This window comes from Calliopsis andreniformis, unplaced genomic scaffold, assembly GCF_051401765.1.
Source record: "Calliopsis andreniformis isolate RMS-2024a unplaced genomic scaffold, iyCalAndr_principal scaffold0022, whole genome shotgun sequence".
Taxonomy (NCBI): domain Eukaryota; kingdom Metazoa; phylum Arthropoda; class Insecta; order Hymenoptera; family Andrenidae; genus Calliopsis; species Calliopsis andreniformis.
This window is the reverse complement of record NW_027480432.1, coordinates 8,472,113-8,489,792: the sequence shown is the minus strand read 5'-3', so window position 1 is coordinate 8,489,792 and position 17,680 is coordinate 8,472,113. Positions and strand designations below refer to the sequence as shown.

The window sequence follows — 17,680 nt, the reverse complement described above, 5'->3', positions numbered from 1 at the left end:
GGCTCCTGGGCCCGTATCTAGCGCGGCGAGCAGTCCATCCACGGTGTCGGTGACGGACAAGTCGTCCCGACGTGTCGCTCCGTGCCACGCTTCGATTCTCTCGCGTGACAGTCGATTTCCATTCGTGGCCCCCCGTGGACGTCAGCGTGGCGGAAGATTTTCGTCGTTTAATCGAAACTCGAAACCGTGAGCTGAGTATTGAAGCAGCTTGTGGTCCCATGATATACGTATGATTAATAACAGTGGTACAAAGCGTGGGAGAAGGAAAACAATAGCGAAACATGCATCTGCGTTCTATGTAATGGAAGAGGAAAAGTGTCTTCTCTGGCTCCTGTAAAGTGACCTCTGTTCTGTCTTCGTGCATGCGTAATCACAGGCGAATTTTGTGCGCGCAGCGTGGATCTGCACTTTCGATTTAGGCGCGTCATACGTGAGCTGAGAGGAAATCGGGCACGTTCTTCCTGGTCAGGGATGTCCCACTGCGAGAGGATTGACGCGAGGAATGGCTCGTGAGAGGAATTAATGCGGTGAGTTAGTTGGAAAAGTGATGTTGGATTTTTATTTTTCTTTTATTTTTTTTTTTTTTTTAGTATTATGTGATAGTGTTACTTGAATTACAAATGGTCTTTTTATTTTATTTTCACTTTGTTGAGGAACGTAATCTTTAGGGGGATTGGGTGTTGTTTGAAGGGCTTGGGTATTTGTTTTTGACATTTTGTGTTTAGGAGTCAACAAGTATGCACTTAAACTCAGAGTTAATTTTAGAGACCTATAAACATAAAATACTAATAAAATACAAAATACAAATACAAATTAAGGAGCTTATACATGTAAAAAAGGACCCTTTCCAATTTGTATCTTTCTCCAGAAGAGCAAAAGATACTCTATTTAGTATCTACTTTTTTTTTAAATTAAATTTTCATTTTAGCAAAATATTAAGTACATGATACACACATATATACAACAATCTATTGTGTAGGACCATTTTGTATAGTTGTTTAGATTTTCCTATTAGTAAAAATGGAAGAGGTATTTAAGTAGCCTGCTTTAGTTTGAACACCCTGTATATTATTGTACATATATTACCTATGCTTTTAATGATAGGTATTTAGATACAGACTCCACGGTGTTCTCAATAAAATGTATTTTTATTTAAAAAATTGTGAATCTTAGCAATAATTGCCTTCATTTTGAGTAAATTGCGTTTTTAGACTTTATGGGAAATTCTGATACACAAAAAAATGCAGAATTCACATAAAATGCAAAAATATATAAAACACCGAAATTATTTAATTTTAAATACTGTATAATATTTAGAGAGTGAAGCAAATATTGAATTAACTTCCACATTCTTAGTCCTATTTTTTGGATAATAAGAATTTGCACAAATATCTGTAGTCTAATTATAGTCTCCTCACATGATAATATTTGCAAAATTAGGATAAGTCACGGTGTTTGTGATTAAATAATCTGTGAAGACGTAAGAACTGGCGATATTCTGAACATGATAAACGCACAAATTTAAATTCCAGAAATGACGCATATAGAAGTTGCAATCAACATCTTTGGCCTCTGAGAGGTGTTACATTAATAATTCTGTTTACGTGTTGTTTCTGCATATATTATAAAATCGCAATTTATGCTAATCATCACCTGTCCCTAGCTCTGTGGATTTATGACTTTGCTCATAAATCCTGAAAAAGTCATAATTCAATGATTTTATTGAATATTCAGATTCTTATTAAAACTCTCGATATTATATTCTTCTAAGAAATAACACGTTCTGCTTCTCCAATTTCTATCTAATTCCACGAATAGAAAAAAGATCGTCTAGTGAACCGAAAACCCTAAAACCACAATGACGATTTCGTTCTCGGGCGTCTTGTTTTCGCAAAAACTATTATCGCGCAGTGGGGTCCCGCTTGTCACACGAGAGGGTGAGGGGGGGATGGGCAACTTCCTCTTTCCTGAAACCGAGATCTCGCTTGACTAACTCCAGCACACAGACAGGGCACAGACATATTCACGAAAGCAGCAGAACCTTAATTAACGAGGCCTTAATTACGTATTCCTATTCTTTTTTACTTAGGGCTACGTCTATTCGACATAATAACAATAATGAAACTTGAACTATGATTTACTGATGGTCTACCGAATATAATAAAATTAGCTGTCAGTTAGGTAGATATCTATAGCTTGGGTCACGAACTAACGAGGTAGTAAAGTCAGTCAAGCGTTAGAGTAAACATAATAAACGATTTTATACCGTCGTATAATAGTTCGCATTAATCAAGCCATCATTCGTTTATTCATTCATTCATTCATTGCGTGAAACCCTAAAATGCAGCGTATTCAAAATTGGGAAAATACTTTGGAATTTAATTTACGATCTTGCTAATCGTGGCTAGTAGTAGACTTACAAGAATTATTTCATTACTGATTTATCTCAATAATAATTACTTAATTAAAGATTATAATTGCCATGATTATATCGCGGATTTTTAGGCAAAATGGAACTTTTTGTTATAGATGTACTTTAAAAAATAGAATCTCAGTAAAAATCTGTTTCATTTTTTAAATATCGTAATACCTACTTTGCTTTTGATCTTTCATACATATTCTTCTGGATATAGTGTCCCTTATGGCACAGAGACGTTTTAGAAACGTCTTAAAGACATCCAGTAGAATCTTAAAAATGTTCAAAGGCGTGTTATAAATCAGTATGTCTTTAGGACGTCTTAAGACATTCATAAGATATCTTAAAGACCTCCAAATTACGTCTATAAGGTGTTCAGACACAAAATGGACATGAAAGAGAAGTCTTCAAGAAGTCATATACTATCTAGGGTACGTTTTGCACTTTTCTACACATTTAAATTTTCTTAAACTACGATTCTAACTACAATTCAATAAGGAAGAAATCGCGCTCGAGTATCGCCACTGATCGTCAGCCACCAACCAAATGACAAACACAGAAATTACAGGTTCAGTACAGTAATTGTATCTAACAAATAACTCATAGCAGGCAATCTGCAAATAACATTATTATTTCTCAGATATAATTACCATATTGAACCTATCATTTCTACATTCGAAATTTGGTCGATTGGTGATGGTCGAAAATGATCAATTATAAAATCAATTACCACCCAACTCTGGTCTTTTTTAATGTACTGTATTCATCAAAGTACCACAGTTTTAGGTATTCTCATCTTTTACGCACCTCCAATGAATGCAACTGATTCAATTGTCTGTATGCATTACGTACATATAACTGTCCCATTGATCTAGGGTGAAGGAGACTGATAGCAACACTCGAGACACTGGTCCCGAGACATGTGTGCCTTTTCGAGGACCAATGCCAAGATCGAGGCAAAAAACGTGTGTGCTTCAGGCGACAGTTTCTAAGCCAGGAAAGCCCACCAACAATACGCGACATGTTTGCTCTCTTTCTCTGCTTCTCCTCGCTGCTCTGTGCACCTGTCTTGCTCTGTCTTTCGATGACTCCGAGTGCAGATGTGCATAGCACGTGGTGTCGTGGGGGGAATTCGATCAGTTTTTAAGCTCCCCTTGTGAATGCATCTGCGTTGGGTTTTGTGGGTGGGTTTTGGGAACCACATTTGCAAAATTATGTGATGAGGAGCTTGGAGATTTTTTGGACAATTTTGACTTTAATCATGTTAAAAATCGATTAACTGGAAACTTATATTATTAATTGAATAATTCAGTGGGTGTCTATAAGAAGGGGAAAATTATACTTTGTTGAGTATCGAAAACAATGATTTCGTGTCTGCAGTTAATAAATTACTTACTTAAAAAAATGTGTTAGTGAAAATCAGTTTGTCGAAAGTAAAAATATATGAAAGCTTGCTATTTCTTAATATCTTATTAGGACTGTCTTAATAGAATTAAATACACTTAATATAGATAAAAATGTGCATGTAATCACGCTTATGTATAGAGATAATTAAGAGTTTACGTAACTATTGGAAAGAAGAACAGGAAGACAGCAAAATATGAAGAGGCAGTAGAAAGTTGCAATTATTAATAGCTATTGAGACGCTGGCAAAAAATTTTTAACCGACACCCTACTGTCACTAAGTAGTGCTTAATTAAAGGCAATCTAGAATTCTTGGAAAGTAGCGTGAATCCTCAATTACAGTAAGTGTCTGCTCCAATTTCGAACTCGTGTCTTATTGTCTCATGCATTAACCCCTTGCACTTAGGCATCACCATCGTTATTATATTTAGTAGCTAAAAAATCTCATTATGTTAGGAACCACTAGGGGACAAAGAAAACTGGAAAAAATTGAAGGAAATTGCTTGAATTTTTTTTGAAACAGTCTTCTTGTTTTGAATAGTTGTAGTAGATATTTAAAAATTTGAAAATAAACTTTTATTTCACAGACATACAAAAGTGTTCAATTATCGAAACTTGGAAGATTTAGAGATTTAAGAATTTAGTGGTTTGAGAATTTAAAGATTTGAGAATTTAACGATTTGAAACTTCAAAGATTTGGGAATCTCTAAATTTGAGAATTTCAAGATTTGGAAATCTCAAGATTTGGGAATCTCAAGATTTGGGAATCTCAAGATTTGGGAATCTCAAGATTTGAGAATTTCAAGATTTGCCAAAAATTTGCTGACACAAGTATCCCTTAAAACATAAAACCTCTGTTTGAGTTCAAACTCTTTGAAAGGTTGTAGGTAAATTTTCTACCCCTAATAACCTTGCTAAAAGTATCGAAACGTTTCGTGGAATTCCAGTGTTGTAATAAACCTGTCTCCATAAGATACTCAGGTATGCACAGCCCAAACCCCTAATTGGAAGGTCAACCTTACAGCTTAGAGCCCTTTTACACTTTCGCCCCACACTTCAATGAGTTTATGATACCTCAATGTCTATTCACAAGCAAAGCTATGAATTCAAAATCTCAATAGTAATTATGTACTGCATACCTACTTCTCGAACCCATAAATAAATAGTCATGCTGACCATTCTAAGCTAGGAAAGTATATGGATTATAAATCTTAAGAAGACTAAGAAAAATCACAGCTGCATCATAAATAGAATTCAAATTACAATACCTATAAGACATATAGGGTGTCTTAAAAAAAGTAAACACAATTTGAAAACTACTCTTTCGAAAAGTTTGTTTTAAATTTTTATATTCGTTTTAAATAATGTAGATTTTGTGAATTTTTTATTTCATTCAGGGAAGAATTATAAATATATTTTAATTGCCACTTTTTTAGCCATAGCAAGAGTAATACATAAGCAATTTTTGTTTCGTTTAAAAAAGATGGGTATTTAAAATCCTAAAAAGAAAGAGGAAATTAATTTTCACTTACACTCCTTTAATATTAAAATAAAATTTACAATTTTACTGCAGTAGAAACCATAAATGTTTCCAACTGAAGTATTCCTTTAGAGTAGTCATATTTCTCACATTTCTATTTCAAATTCAGAGCAACCTTCTCTTCATAAAACATTTTCTACTTTCAACTATTTTCATGTATGTAAATCTGTAAATTTACGAGTCACTGCGCATCTGCACAATCGTAGACGAAACAAAAGGCAATTGGCAAACCGCATTAGGCGAAATCGCTCGCGCTCCTTATTCGTATTGCAAGTTGTTCATGAATGGGTGCAATTCGACTTCGGCCCAGAAACACTGTTTACCCAGTTTCAGTCGCGTGGGTGAGCTTTCCCTGGGCTCGTGCACGTGCGTGAAACGTCCACGTGTTGCTCTCGAAATACGGACAACCATAAATTTCAATGCGCGATCTTTGATAGCGTTAATACCGAAAATAAGATCTGTGTCGCGAGTAACGTGACACCATTATTTTATTCGCACGTGTTTACTGCATCTTGACTTTGAACTCGTTTGCAGAACACGTTTACAATGACGCTTTTGATATTGTTTTAAAGAATGAGACCTCTATCCTTCTTTTATTTTATTTTTTTTTAATAGAGTAGTGGATTAGAAAATAAAAATATAAATATGTGATAGCAGGGTTTTTTAAATTTATTTGTAACTTGAATATATTTGATAATGAGGAACTGTATTGTATTTTTTGAGTCAAATGTGTTTTTTAAAAGCTGCTTTTTATGAGGTATTTGAATATTTAAATTAAAGTATATTTATTCTTTAGGGAATGAAAATACAGGATTTTCTCGATGTGAGCTTCGCAGTGTACTCGCTATTTCTTCGAATTGTTTATTTCGGTCCAACCTTTTGCACTATTATTTTTGTTATTAATAAGAGCCATTTTAAGTGGTGAGAAATACAGGATTTTCTCGATGTAAGCTTGTCAGTGAACTCATTATTTTTTGTTTAATACGAGCTATTACTTTTTTTATTAATACGAGCCATTTTAAGTGGAGAGAAATACAGGATTTTCTCGATGTGAGCTTGTCAGTGAATTATTATTTTTTGAAATTGATTTCTTTGGTCCTATCTTCTACACTATTATTTTTTTATTATTATGAAGCATTTTAGGGGGAAAGAAATACAGATCTTTCTCGATGTGAGCTTGTCAGTGAATTATTATTTTTTGGAATTGGTTTCTTTGGTCCCATCTTTTACACTATTATTTTTTTATTAATACGAGCCATTTTAGAGGGAGAGAAATACAGATCTTTCTCGATATGAGCTTGTCAGTGAACTCATTATTTTTTGAAATTGGTTTCTTCGGTCCCATCTTTTACACTATTATTTTTTTATTAATACAAGCCATTTTAGAGGGAGAGAAATACAGATCTTTCTCGATATGAGCTTGTTAGTGAACTCATTATTTTTTGAAATTGTTTTCTTCGGTCCCTTCTTTTACACTATTATTTTCTTATTAATACGAGCCATTTTAGAGGGAGAGAAATACAGATCTTTCTCGATATGAGCTTGTTAGTGAACTCATTATTTTTTGAAATTATTTTCTTCGGTCCCTTCTTTTACAGTATTATTTTTTATTAATACGAACCATTTTAGAGGGAAAGAAATACAGATCTTTCTCGATAAGATCTTGTCAATGTACTCACCATTCCTTAGGATCATTTTCTTTAAACACATCTTCTACATTATTATTCTTTGCATTAATAAAAGTAATTTTAAGAGGAAAGACTGAAAAAATTCGAGGGTCGAAAAGTAAGGACCACCCTGTTAGACACACGAAACTCGAGAAGATCAGCCGATTTGTACTCACGCTTTACGCGAGCGTGCCGATCGTCCCGCGAATCGGCCCAGGGACTTTCACCGTGACTCAACTTGACTCATTCATTGCCATTCGCTGCGTGATTAACTCGGAAATCATTCGGTGACGTCAGGCGGTCGCGACGCCGATTCCACGCAACACGGCGTGACGATCTGACGACTCTTCGCGGTTTTGTCGCGATTCAAGGTAAATGGGTACACGTGTGTTGTTGACAGCTCAGAAGTTGCCAGCGAGACGGCACAAAGGCAAGAGGAAGTACTCAGCTCGCTGCAAATGGTAGCAATAGATGTGACGAATTTGGCTAATAAAGGAAATTCATGTGTCTATGTATTTTTCTGCAGAGCCAATCAGATCTACTGACAACTTCTGAGCTTCCAAGAGTAGACATGTTTAGAGTACTAACGATGAAACTGTACAAGAACCTCAAGAAAACGTCAAACTATCACTTAGTAATAGTTCATTAGAAATGAGAAAAGAAATTGACCTTGAATTTTGGAGTTAGTGTTAGTTCTGATAATCGACGTCTTACGAATACACAGTGTTAAAAGAAGAATTCAAAACTTTAAAGGCTTATAACACTCACTGAGAGGAGTAAAAAATGTCTAATCAACATAGGACATAAAGACAATCCTGAGAAAAATTCATTTTTTTTATCTACGTATATTCGACACGAGGAATTGATTCAGAAGTGTGTTCCAGGTTGTTAAAACAAGATTATTAAACTACAGCATCAGCAAATATTACTTATAAATTCAATCATACAAACGTAGTACAAATTTTCAGTCTCCATTTAATATTAAGTGTAATTGTAGTAGTAGAATTTTCGAAATCCAGATCCAACGACAAAGAAAGTGATCAACAATTCTATTCTATATTTCTGAGTTATTATTAATTGAGGAATCGCCAGCTTCTCGGTTGTAACACAATTTCATCTTGCATGCACAAATACATGTATACACAACTTGAAATACGAAAGAAGTCGTAAGCTTGGGAACCAATTGAAAGAACATTTTCACACGCGAAATCGTCTACTCCAGAAGCCTAGAAGGCTCTCATGAATCCTGTCATGCAGAATGCTTGACACTCTGACGCTTGCTGTCATGCATTCGTGAGTTGAGACCTTTTTTGAAGGGCGATACGGTTTACTGTGCTCGAGTGCCCCTCTGGTGCACTTGTTAGAGAAAGCGTATCGTGTTCTAAATGGGGTGCTGAAGAAGTGATGGGGATGGCTCTTAAGTGAGGACCCCATTCTGGGGAGTCAAAAAATAAACAATGTTTTTAGAAATATTTTCGTGGGTAAGTGATGAATGAAAAATTTCATCCTTTTGTGTCTGTCTTTTTAATAATTTCTTGAAAGTGAAACTATTACAAAATGGTGAAATTATAGGCTGTTTTTTCGAGTAGAGCATCGATTGCTGACCATCACAGTAGACAATGACTGAGAGGATTGATGGGCACATAAGCAGACTTTAGCACTTTGCATCGTTTGCAATCTGTCTAGTTAACACGTAGAATTTTCATCGATGATTCAGCGATCGACGAACCCAGTCACGTGTTACTGTTGCCCTTACAAAAGAGACAACGTGCCTGGCCAAACTCTTTCAATGTTAATTTATTTCGTCGCGACTAGGGCATGATTAGATTCACCCTTCGCGGCATAGGTGGCATTAAGACGATCTTGGGTCAGTATTATTCAGTATTCATCCAGGCAGCTGTAAGTGATCCAGTTAGCCAATTAGACCGTTCTTTTTTCTTCGATTCGTTTGGAGTAGCTGCTATAATATTCGAGAACTCTCTAACTTAAGTCACTAAACAATTTCACAAAATGTAATCCATATACCTATGATAATTTCCACAGAAAAAAAAAGAAACAAAATTCCTGAAAAACTGCACTGAACTAAACAGTAACATTGATCATGCAAACTGTAGGTATTCATGAAGAAATAGAGTCAGGAGAAAACAATGATTCATGAATTTGTCCCAGGTAATACTAATCAGATTATTTAATAATGATGTAAATGATTTAGTAAGAAGACGATAAAAAATTACTTTGTTATATATGACAAGTGCAGTGAAAGATAACGAAAGGTTTAACGTTGAAAGAGGCGATAGACAACGAGGATGACGTATCACGCGCTGGTTCCCATGTCTTCCATAAGTTTTGACGAGTTTTTTGTCACGAGGGGACGCCTAGTACCGGGTGTCCGTTAATTTCTCTTAATTAAGCTCAATCGAGGTTAATGCACCGCAGCTTGACCCTAGTTTACCAAATCCAGCATAGGCTCAGCCGAATCTATAGCTCCTTTATCGATATCAGTGATGTTTACTAGCTGTTATCACTCTCGTTTAGTCCATCATTACAGCTTTGTCAATGTCAGATTCTATAACACATTTCCTGAAAATTATTAAAAGAACAAACATCTTCCATAAATAATGAAAATTGTTTTTAATAAATATCTTTTTCTGTAAGATTATTAAGATAATTAGAAAGTTGAAAAAATAGTTTCGATGTCGTTATGCTTTGGAAAGTTCTATTTAGTTCATAAAATTGCAGGATATATTTAATGAAACATTGTCATTCTATTATGTGCTGTCACGTGGGGCTAAATATAGGAAAGTGCTAACTGAACATGAATAATTCATGACTCTAAGTTACTTCATCCCCATTTCAATATCAGTAGCAAGAAAGATTAATCGATGAAAATAAGTTTGAGTTATAATCTTGAAGTGGTAAATGAGATATCCATCTTTTAACTTCGAACTAGAATTAAATATAAATCAATCAGATAATAGAAAATAAAGTGCTGTTTATTTTAAAACAACTTATTTATATATTATTACTAACATGTAATTTATAACTTATAATTAGCTTTTTAATCAGTTACGTATATATTACAGTATTTAACGTTGCATAATATTTTCAATTATTTCTTTTAGAAATATAAAATCAGCCAGTAATGAGAAAAATGTAAGAAAACCTGTATTCTGGACTCGTTTTTTAAGAAAAAAAGTTTTTTTAGCTAAACTCCTTTTGCTGCAAATATAAATTGTGTCATGTAAATTTTAATTAAGATAGAATCTCAGTTTTTTAAAAATGTGACATGTTATTTAGAGATACAGAAATAACCACTGGAGACAAAAGAAATCAACGAAGATGACACTTTGCATATGCGTCTTACATCGTCCTTTTTAAATCCTCTGGATGACCTACTTCCGTTGGCTGAAGATGCCTTTCTTAGGACCCCATAAATAATAATGAATTTCGGCAGTCACTTTTATAACTAGACGCCTTCTGTGTCTTACATCTCCCTAAACTATCACAATGTAACAATAACAATATACCAAGAAAACTTTAATTACTTATCCTTTCGGTTAATTCATCAAAATGCAAAATTTTCTTCGAAAACCTCGATTATTCATTTTTTTATTTCATTTTCTAAGATGCAAAATTTTCTTCAGAAATATATTAAAACAATTTTTAACTAAACAGTGCTGATAGCAGTAAAAGATCGACACGAGTCGGTTCGTCGAATCAACTTTAATTCGCTTTCAGGAAATTGTTTCCAAACAGTACCCCTACTTCCGTTTTGCGTCATGGACGATGCATGACGCCTATGGTTTTAGATCGTGGTTTCCTTTCTGTGGAAATTCTCGTTCCATTGTGCATAAAACATGTGGAGCACCTCATAACAGGAGAACTTTAATTCACAATCAAATTTTAAGGAAATATGATAAGGCATGGATAATGAACAACTATAGCAAAAGTTGTTGAAATTTAACAGTGTTAAGACAGTGTTTAAATAAACTATTTTGAGAATTGTTTTATTGTAGATTAAGCCCTGAGTTTATTTATGTGTATATAATATACAAATAATTATTATAAACTCATAATAGATTCAAGTATTATAAAGTATATTTAAATTTTGATATTTGATGAATTTTTGCATATTAAATGCCTACTGCACTTTTTTTCATATTCAAATTTCTTAAAAATATATAAAAATTCTCAGTCTATTTATGAGGAATGTGTGATAAAATCCTACTGTTATTATCTTACAGTCTTCATATCATTTTACAAAATACTTTAGTTAGTCCTAACGAGACCAATAAAAAGTTTCTAATAGAATTTTTAATTGAAGTAACAGTAATACATTATATAATAAAGTAGAGTGTAGAATGATGTTAATTCCCAAAACGTGGTTCCCTGAAAAACGTATTTACAGTGTCAAGTTGCAACAGTAGGTGTCAGGTAGCAGCGTGCTGAAACGCCTCTAACTTCGTTGTTTATAGAAACTTTTATGAGGTCTTTCAGAAACGTATTTTTAAGACTTTTCGAGAGTAAACTATAATGAAATGTGAAAAAAGTATTTAAAATGCATGGCCTGTTTTAAAAAAAATTTGGTAGCCGTAACATTTTTGTTTTACAATTTTTTCCCTTTTTCTAGGCCTCAGAGGCTGGTCGAAGTCGAATGAATCACTCAGAACGAAACAAAGGTTCGTCATCGTTAAAATGGACAATCCTGCAACATTGTTCTTGCGTGTTTCCGAAAACAACACGGAGAGCACGATGATCGACAGCGAGATATCGAGGTGATTCGAATTCTTATCGATGCTGTTCCATGTGAAGTGTAAATTATTTGACTTTAAGTTACTCATTCTGAGTGCTAACAACAGAAGTACACACACTGAGTGGCATTCACTTAGGCCTAAAATAGTCTAAATGACTACTGAAATGACAGACATTTGAAAAATCATTTTAACATTATTTATACTATTCTTTTAACTTTATCTAGTATTCATGGATATTAAATACAGTATCATTAAAATGTAAATCATAAATACTACTTTTATAGCTTTAATGATAAAAGTTGAATAGAAATTTTAGTTTCCATATTTTGAAATTTTAGTCCTACTTATTTTCATAAACAGTAGACTTTAAACAACTTTGTGGTATTGATAAAAAATTATTGCATCAATAAATGGTACCTGAAACGTTGGTTCTCTTTCAAAGCAAAGCATTGATTTTAAAATAAAATTTCAGAATACATTCCATGGTTAACAACTATTTCACTTATATCTATTGAAAAAACGATTACAAATGATTTAATTTATGCGTAGGTTTCCAAAGCCACTGAGAACTTTCGCAGCTGCAGTCGCCATTCTAATTATGATTGTTGGTCTCGCTGGTAATTTGCTGACAATCATCGCATTATGCAAGTATCCTAAAGTTCGCAACGTCGCGGCAGCTTTTATTATAAGGTACAGTATCGAGTGAAATACTTAAAAATAAAAATTAATAATTAAGATTCTCAATTCTCTGAAAGTTACATAACTATCTTTTTTATCAAAATTTCTTCTCTCAAATTTCTTTTAATAACACTATACCTATTTATTAAAAAAATTGTAATCTAAATGAAAATGAAAATTCGTTAATTTATGATTAAAGAAGAGTAAACGAATTTATAAAGTAAAGTTTTTTTAAATAGATCATCGGTCGATTTTAAAAAAAATTTTAATTTACCTATATGTATGCAAAAAGTATTCAACCTCCAGTATTTGCTTTTCCTATTTCATCAATTGTTTCTTTCACGTGATTCCTTTTATATACATAGATAAGTGCAACACCCACTATATTTATAGTTTATATGCATACTGTATGGTAAACATAAAGCCTCCTATTGTATTATAATGAATCACAGCGATGAATTTCCCTTACGATTGTTACAGTCTCTGTGTGGCAGACTTTGTTTTCTGCCTACTGGTATTGCCATTCGATTCCATTAGGTTCGTGGATGCTAGTTGGGCGGAAGTACGGTTTTTGTGCTTTCTTGTACCTTTCCTGAGGTATGGAAACGTTGGCGTGAGTCTCCTCTCTGTTGCAGCTATAACCATTAATAGGTAAGATGTTGCGTCAGTAAAGAAAATTCGCTAGAAAATTAAATAAACCTCTAGAAATTAAATTTAAGATTAAATATGATATTAAAATTGAGATTAAATGTTCAACAGTGCAGAATTAACAAATATCCAAACTTGTATAGAGATGTCACATAAGTAATGCAATTTTACTCCTTTGAAAATTATTTACTGAAGTGAAATTAAATATTAGAATTCTATACATTTAAAATTTTTTTGTTTCCATAAAAAATGTTGCTAAAACTACTTTTGGAAATAGACTCAATGATACATTTTCCAGTAACTGTGATGAACAAGCCTTGAATAAATACTAGAAAAGGTGTATCTTATAAATATTAATATTTTACTTTTCAGATATATCATGATAGCACATCATGGTTTATACAGTAAAGTCTACAAAAAACACTGGATCGCTTTTATGATTATATTCTGTTGGTTATTTTCTTATGGAATGCAAGTACCAACGCTGTTAGGGATTTGGGGTAAAATATTGTGTATTTTTAAGTACCTATTCAAATACAGGAATGTCGAATTTTCTATTTCATTTGTTTTTCATCTTTTAGGAAAATTCGACTACGATCCGAATTTAGAAACGTGCTCGATCGTGAAAGATAGTAGAGGACACACGTCGAAGACGTTCCTTTTCGTCATAGGCTTTGTCATTCCCTGCTTAGTGATCGTTGGATGTTACACTAAAATATTTTGGGTGGTGCACAGGTAATTCCTCAGAGCTACCTAATATTTAAACAATTTACTTACAATGAAAAAGAACAACAAAATTTTACTGACCATAAAATACATCAGTAAAATAATAAGTGTACAAAACTGTTCAACACAGTCTTCACATTAGTAATTCTAAAACATTTTATTTGAATTTTGAATAACACAAATTTCGTAATGTGCAGCTCAGAATCAAGAATGCGAAAACACGCAACACCAACGATAAAATCACCTCACACACCCGGAAGAGATACCAGAGAAATCAAACAGAGGCGCAGCGAGTGGCGAATCACGAAAATGGTCCTCGCTATCTTCCTTAGCTTCGTCGCTTGTTATCTACCAATTACGATCGTCAAAGTGGCTGACGTTGAAGTCAGATATCCAGGTAACACTATTAATAAACTTGTAACAAATTTGTAGTACTTTATTCTGAAGAAAACTCGAAATTATTACTTCAGCGCGTAAACTCAGAACATACGAACTTTGGCGCTGAAACACTGTGCCACCTGCGCTGGCGCATGGCGATTGCTGCGCAGTACGCTACTGCGCAGCGAAGTGGGAAAACGAGTTGCCGTCGCATATTTTAAAAACGTTTAGTGACGCATAAACTTCTAATACTGTCAAATACTTGTTATATAGTAGTTTATATAGGTTTTTTCTTATAAAATAGAAGTATTTATCGTACTGAGATTTATTCATTGATATTATAGTAACAATTTGAGTATGTTTTAACTTGTGTTACAAGTTGGAAGGGAAAAAACTACTCTTGCATAAATTGAGCGCTTCTGAAATGCTATTAGGTACTTGACATCAGGTCTTGACATTAGGTTTTCAAGACATCGTGTGCTATTTGAGCTGGGAAAGTGTACAAATAGACACTATTTCTATAACCTATGAATTTTTTCAGAAAACTAATTTTGGCACTTTGATGAAAACAGACACATTCTTTCTTCTTCTAGAGTTTCACGTATTGGGCTACCTTCTTCTCTACTTCGCCTCCTGCGTGAACCCGATCATTTACGTGATCATGAACAAGCAGTACAGACAGGCGTACGCGGGGGTGATCGGCTGTTCGCGGCTGAGGGCTGGTTTAACACCTTATGGGAGCAGCGCGCCTGGTCACCATCACCAGCAGGACTACGGCCAAGGTAACTTCGAGCCCCGTCGCGTGGTAACGCTCACGAAGCTCTGACCGAACGCGAGCTAAGCGACCACACTTCGCTCACTTCGTAAGTCAAGGGCACAAATTCGCTGCTTTCCAAGATTGCAATTTTCTCCTGCGCGCATGTCTGCGTCTATCTGTACCCCTAATGTACTCGTGCATTTTAAACCTCGATTCACAGAGCGATTAACGTTTCTTCGATCTCGTCTACTTAGTGCCAGTCATGGAACAGATGTTTTGTTATTCATTTCTGTTACTTTTGTTATTAATGTTTCACTCTGTTTTACATTAATTTCTTGTTTCAAATTGTAGTCGTGTTTTTTAACGCTTCTAAGTGTGACTCAATGTGCTGTCTTCTTGTTTTTGGAGATGTGGGGATATAATTATGAAAGTGGTGTAAACATTTAAAAAATAGAAAGTTGAGTTTCTTATTTATTTCGTGTTGTATTGATGATTAACTGTGAAGTGAGATTGACACTTTTGTATTGAACTGTGATAGTTCTAGAGGCATTTTGACCAACTTGAAAAATAGACGATACAGCACTTTCATAATGATCGACACAAATTTTAGAGATTTATAGTTTTATCTTCTTCACGTTAATGACTTTTAGTGAAAAAATATCAACTGAAAGAAAAAGTTTTTTTTATATATTTTGACTTTAGGTTTGATTTGATTTAAAAATGTTTCGATGGAGAATGTCATACTAAAAAGTCGAAGTAAGTATTTGATTTGTCATGCTTTACCTAATTTCTTATTAGAAGAATATCGAGGGTACACACGCGTTCAGTCAACCGAGTAGGAAGACTGTAAGCTTTATCTAAATTAATATTAACCTTCGACTAACCGTTAAACCAAAGTACTAATAATCAAAAATCGACGATCTTTAAAAAATATTAGTAAAAGACAAATGAGTTCGATCTTTCTGTTTCCTAGATTTTTATAAAATACTTTCTTTAGTTCCATAATTCTAAGTTTTGCAACTCCAACAAAGACACGATCTTCACAATTTATATTTCTATTATAGTCTCAAAAAATGTATGAACTAATAATAGTCCAAGGTACGATATTTCTGTGGTTGCAAGGCAAAACGATTAAAATGGAAAAATTCAAAAATTCAAAAAAATTTTTTAAAAATTCAAATGTAAGCTTTACAGGGCTCTCCAAAGTCATCTCAAAGTTAAATCATTGCCATCACCATATTTGCCCCTTAATGCCATACGACTTTTGTCTAAAACATTTTGTTCTATTTTTAATACTTAGAGAATTAATGCTATTAGCATTATTCTAAATGCCATATCCATGAGTCATTCATGTTTCATTAATTTTCCTCATTAACAGTTCCCTGCTTGCTGTGCTGTGCGTTCCACCGATTGTTCAGTCGCGCGTTCGAAGGAGAATCATTATCACAAATCGATTTCCATTTGTACGAACTCTTTTTCCCTTTGCAGACTACTCGAAGGACTTCAGCAAGACGATGGTGTCGACCGTCTCCATTGCTATGAATTCTGTGAGGAATTCCCAGTTCGACGATGACCCCTAGATTTGGGATACCGAACTGCGCTCGAAGAAGAGATATTAATAAAAATAGTGACCCTCTGAGCACTCGAAAGTACTATTGAGTATTGGAAAAATACTTTTTGTATTGGAAGGTATAATAGTATTTAAAAGAGAAAAAGAGAGCAATAATGTTGTGACGAAATTTGGGAAAATAGAGTGGAAATAGAGAGAAGGGAATCAGATAGCTTAGAGTGCTCTGAAGTGGAAGAAGAGCGGGAGTAAAAAGGAGGAAATACAGCAGAGATGAGAGTAGCTAGGGAAATGACTATAGTATTGTATGATAGAGAGTAAAGTAAGTTATTTGTCAAAGGGCAAATGAAAAGTTAACTATAGACGTTGTGAAAAGTGCTGCGAATGTACAGGACGTTCAATAATGAGAGGGATGATCAAGATCCACGTTTTTACGATCAAAAGTAAATCGAAAGTATGAATTCAAATCTTTTTGTAGATATTTTTCTTTTGGAAATATTTAAGTATTAGAACTAGTAGAGTCAGGAAATATCTACAAAAAATCTTGTCAAATTGAAAATTTGACAGTGATACCTAAAAATTGTTTAATTCTTGGATTTTCAAATTTTCAAACTTTTGGATTCTCAAATTTTCAAATCTTTGAATTTTCAAATGTTTGGATTCTCTAATTTTCAAATTTTCACACTTTTAGATTTTCAAATTTTCAAACTTTTGAATTCTCAAATTTTCAAATATTTGGATTCTCTAATTTCCAAACTTTTGGATTCTCTAATTTTCAAATTTTCAAACTTTCAAATTCTCTGATTTTTAAATTTTTAGACTTTTGGATTTTCAAACCGATAGATTTTAGAAATATTTAGACTTTTGGAATTCCAATTTTTCGGTTTCGACTTTTTTATATATTTAAAAAAGAATTTGGTTTTGTATTATTCAGTTATTGTTGTAGATAGAATTACTTTCTTCTTGCTTGTATACTTCATTATGGAACTTCCTGTATTTAATCTTCGAAATACTGAGAAACAAATCTCAAATTTGTACCAAAGGTTGCACAGGAACATCATTGTACATAGCACGCGTTAATTTCTACCAATAAAATGTAAAAATTAAGTATTGCTAATGACGAACTTTAGTCACATTTATATTTT

At 33.7% G+C, this 17,680-nt stretch overlaps 1 protein-coding gene across 2 annotated transcripts; it reads left to right on the top strand.

Moving 5' to 3' along the window:
• Positions 1 to 71: 71 nt before the first annotated feature.
• Moody (G-protein coupled receptor moody) lies at positions 72 to 17,178 on the top strand. Of its 2 annotated transcripts, none has more exons than XM_076390977.1 (9): positions 72 to 527; positions 11,658 to 11,802; positions 12,331 to 12,471; positions 12,940 to 13,110; positions 13,480 to 13,607; positions 13,689 to 13,842; positions 14,031 to 14,230; positions 14,805 to 14,993; positions 16,457 to 17,178. In XM_076390977.1, exons 2-9 carry the CDS (start codon positions 11,723 to 11,725, stop codon positions 16,546 to 16,548), a joined length of 1,155 nt encoding a protein of 384 aa, XP_076247092.1. In that variant the 5' UTR covers positions 72 to 527; positions 11,658 to 11,722; the 3' UTR covers positions 16,549 to 17,178. The 2 variants fall into 2 exon arrangements, with proteins under 2 accessions (XP_076247092.1, XP_076247093.1); XM_076390978.1 differs by having other exon boundaries at positions 14,805 to 15,074.
• The last annotated feature ends 502 nt before the right edge of the window (positions 17,179 to 17,680 follow it).

Excerpts from the sequence above, each read along its gene's own strand:
- Moody (XM_076390977.1), top strand. The coding sequence starts at position 11,723 with ATGGACAATCCTGCAACATTGTTCTTGCGTGTTTCCGAAAACAACACG. Across the intron at positions 11,803-12,330 it reads ATCGACAGCGAGATATCGAG|GTTTCCAAAGCCACTGAGAA; the intron begins GTGATTCGAATT and ends ATTTATGCGTAG. Across the intron at positions 13,608-13,688 it reads AACGCTGTTAGGGATTTGGG|GAAAATTCGACTACGATCCG; the intron begins GTAAAATATTGT and ends TTCATCTTTTAG.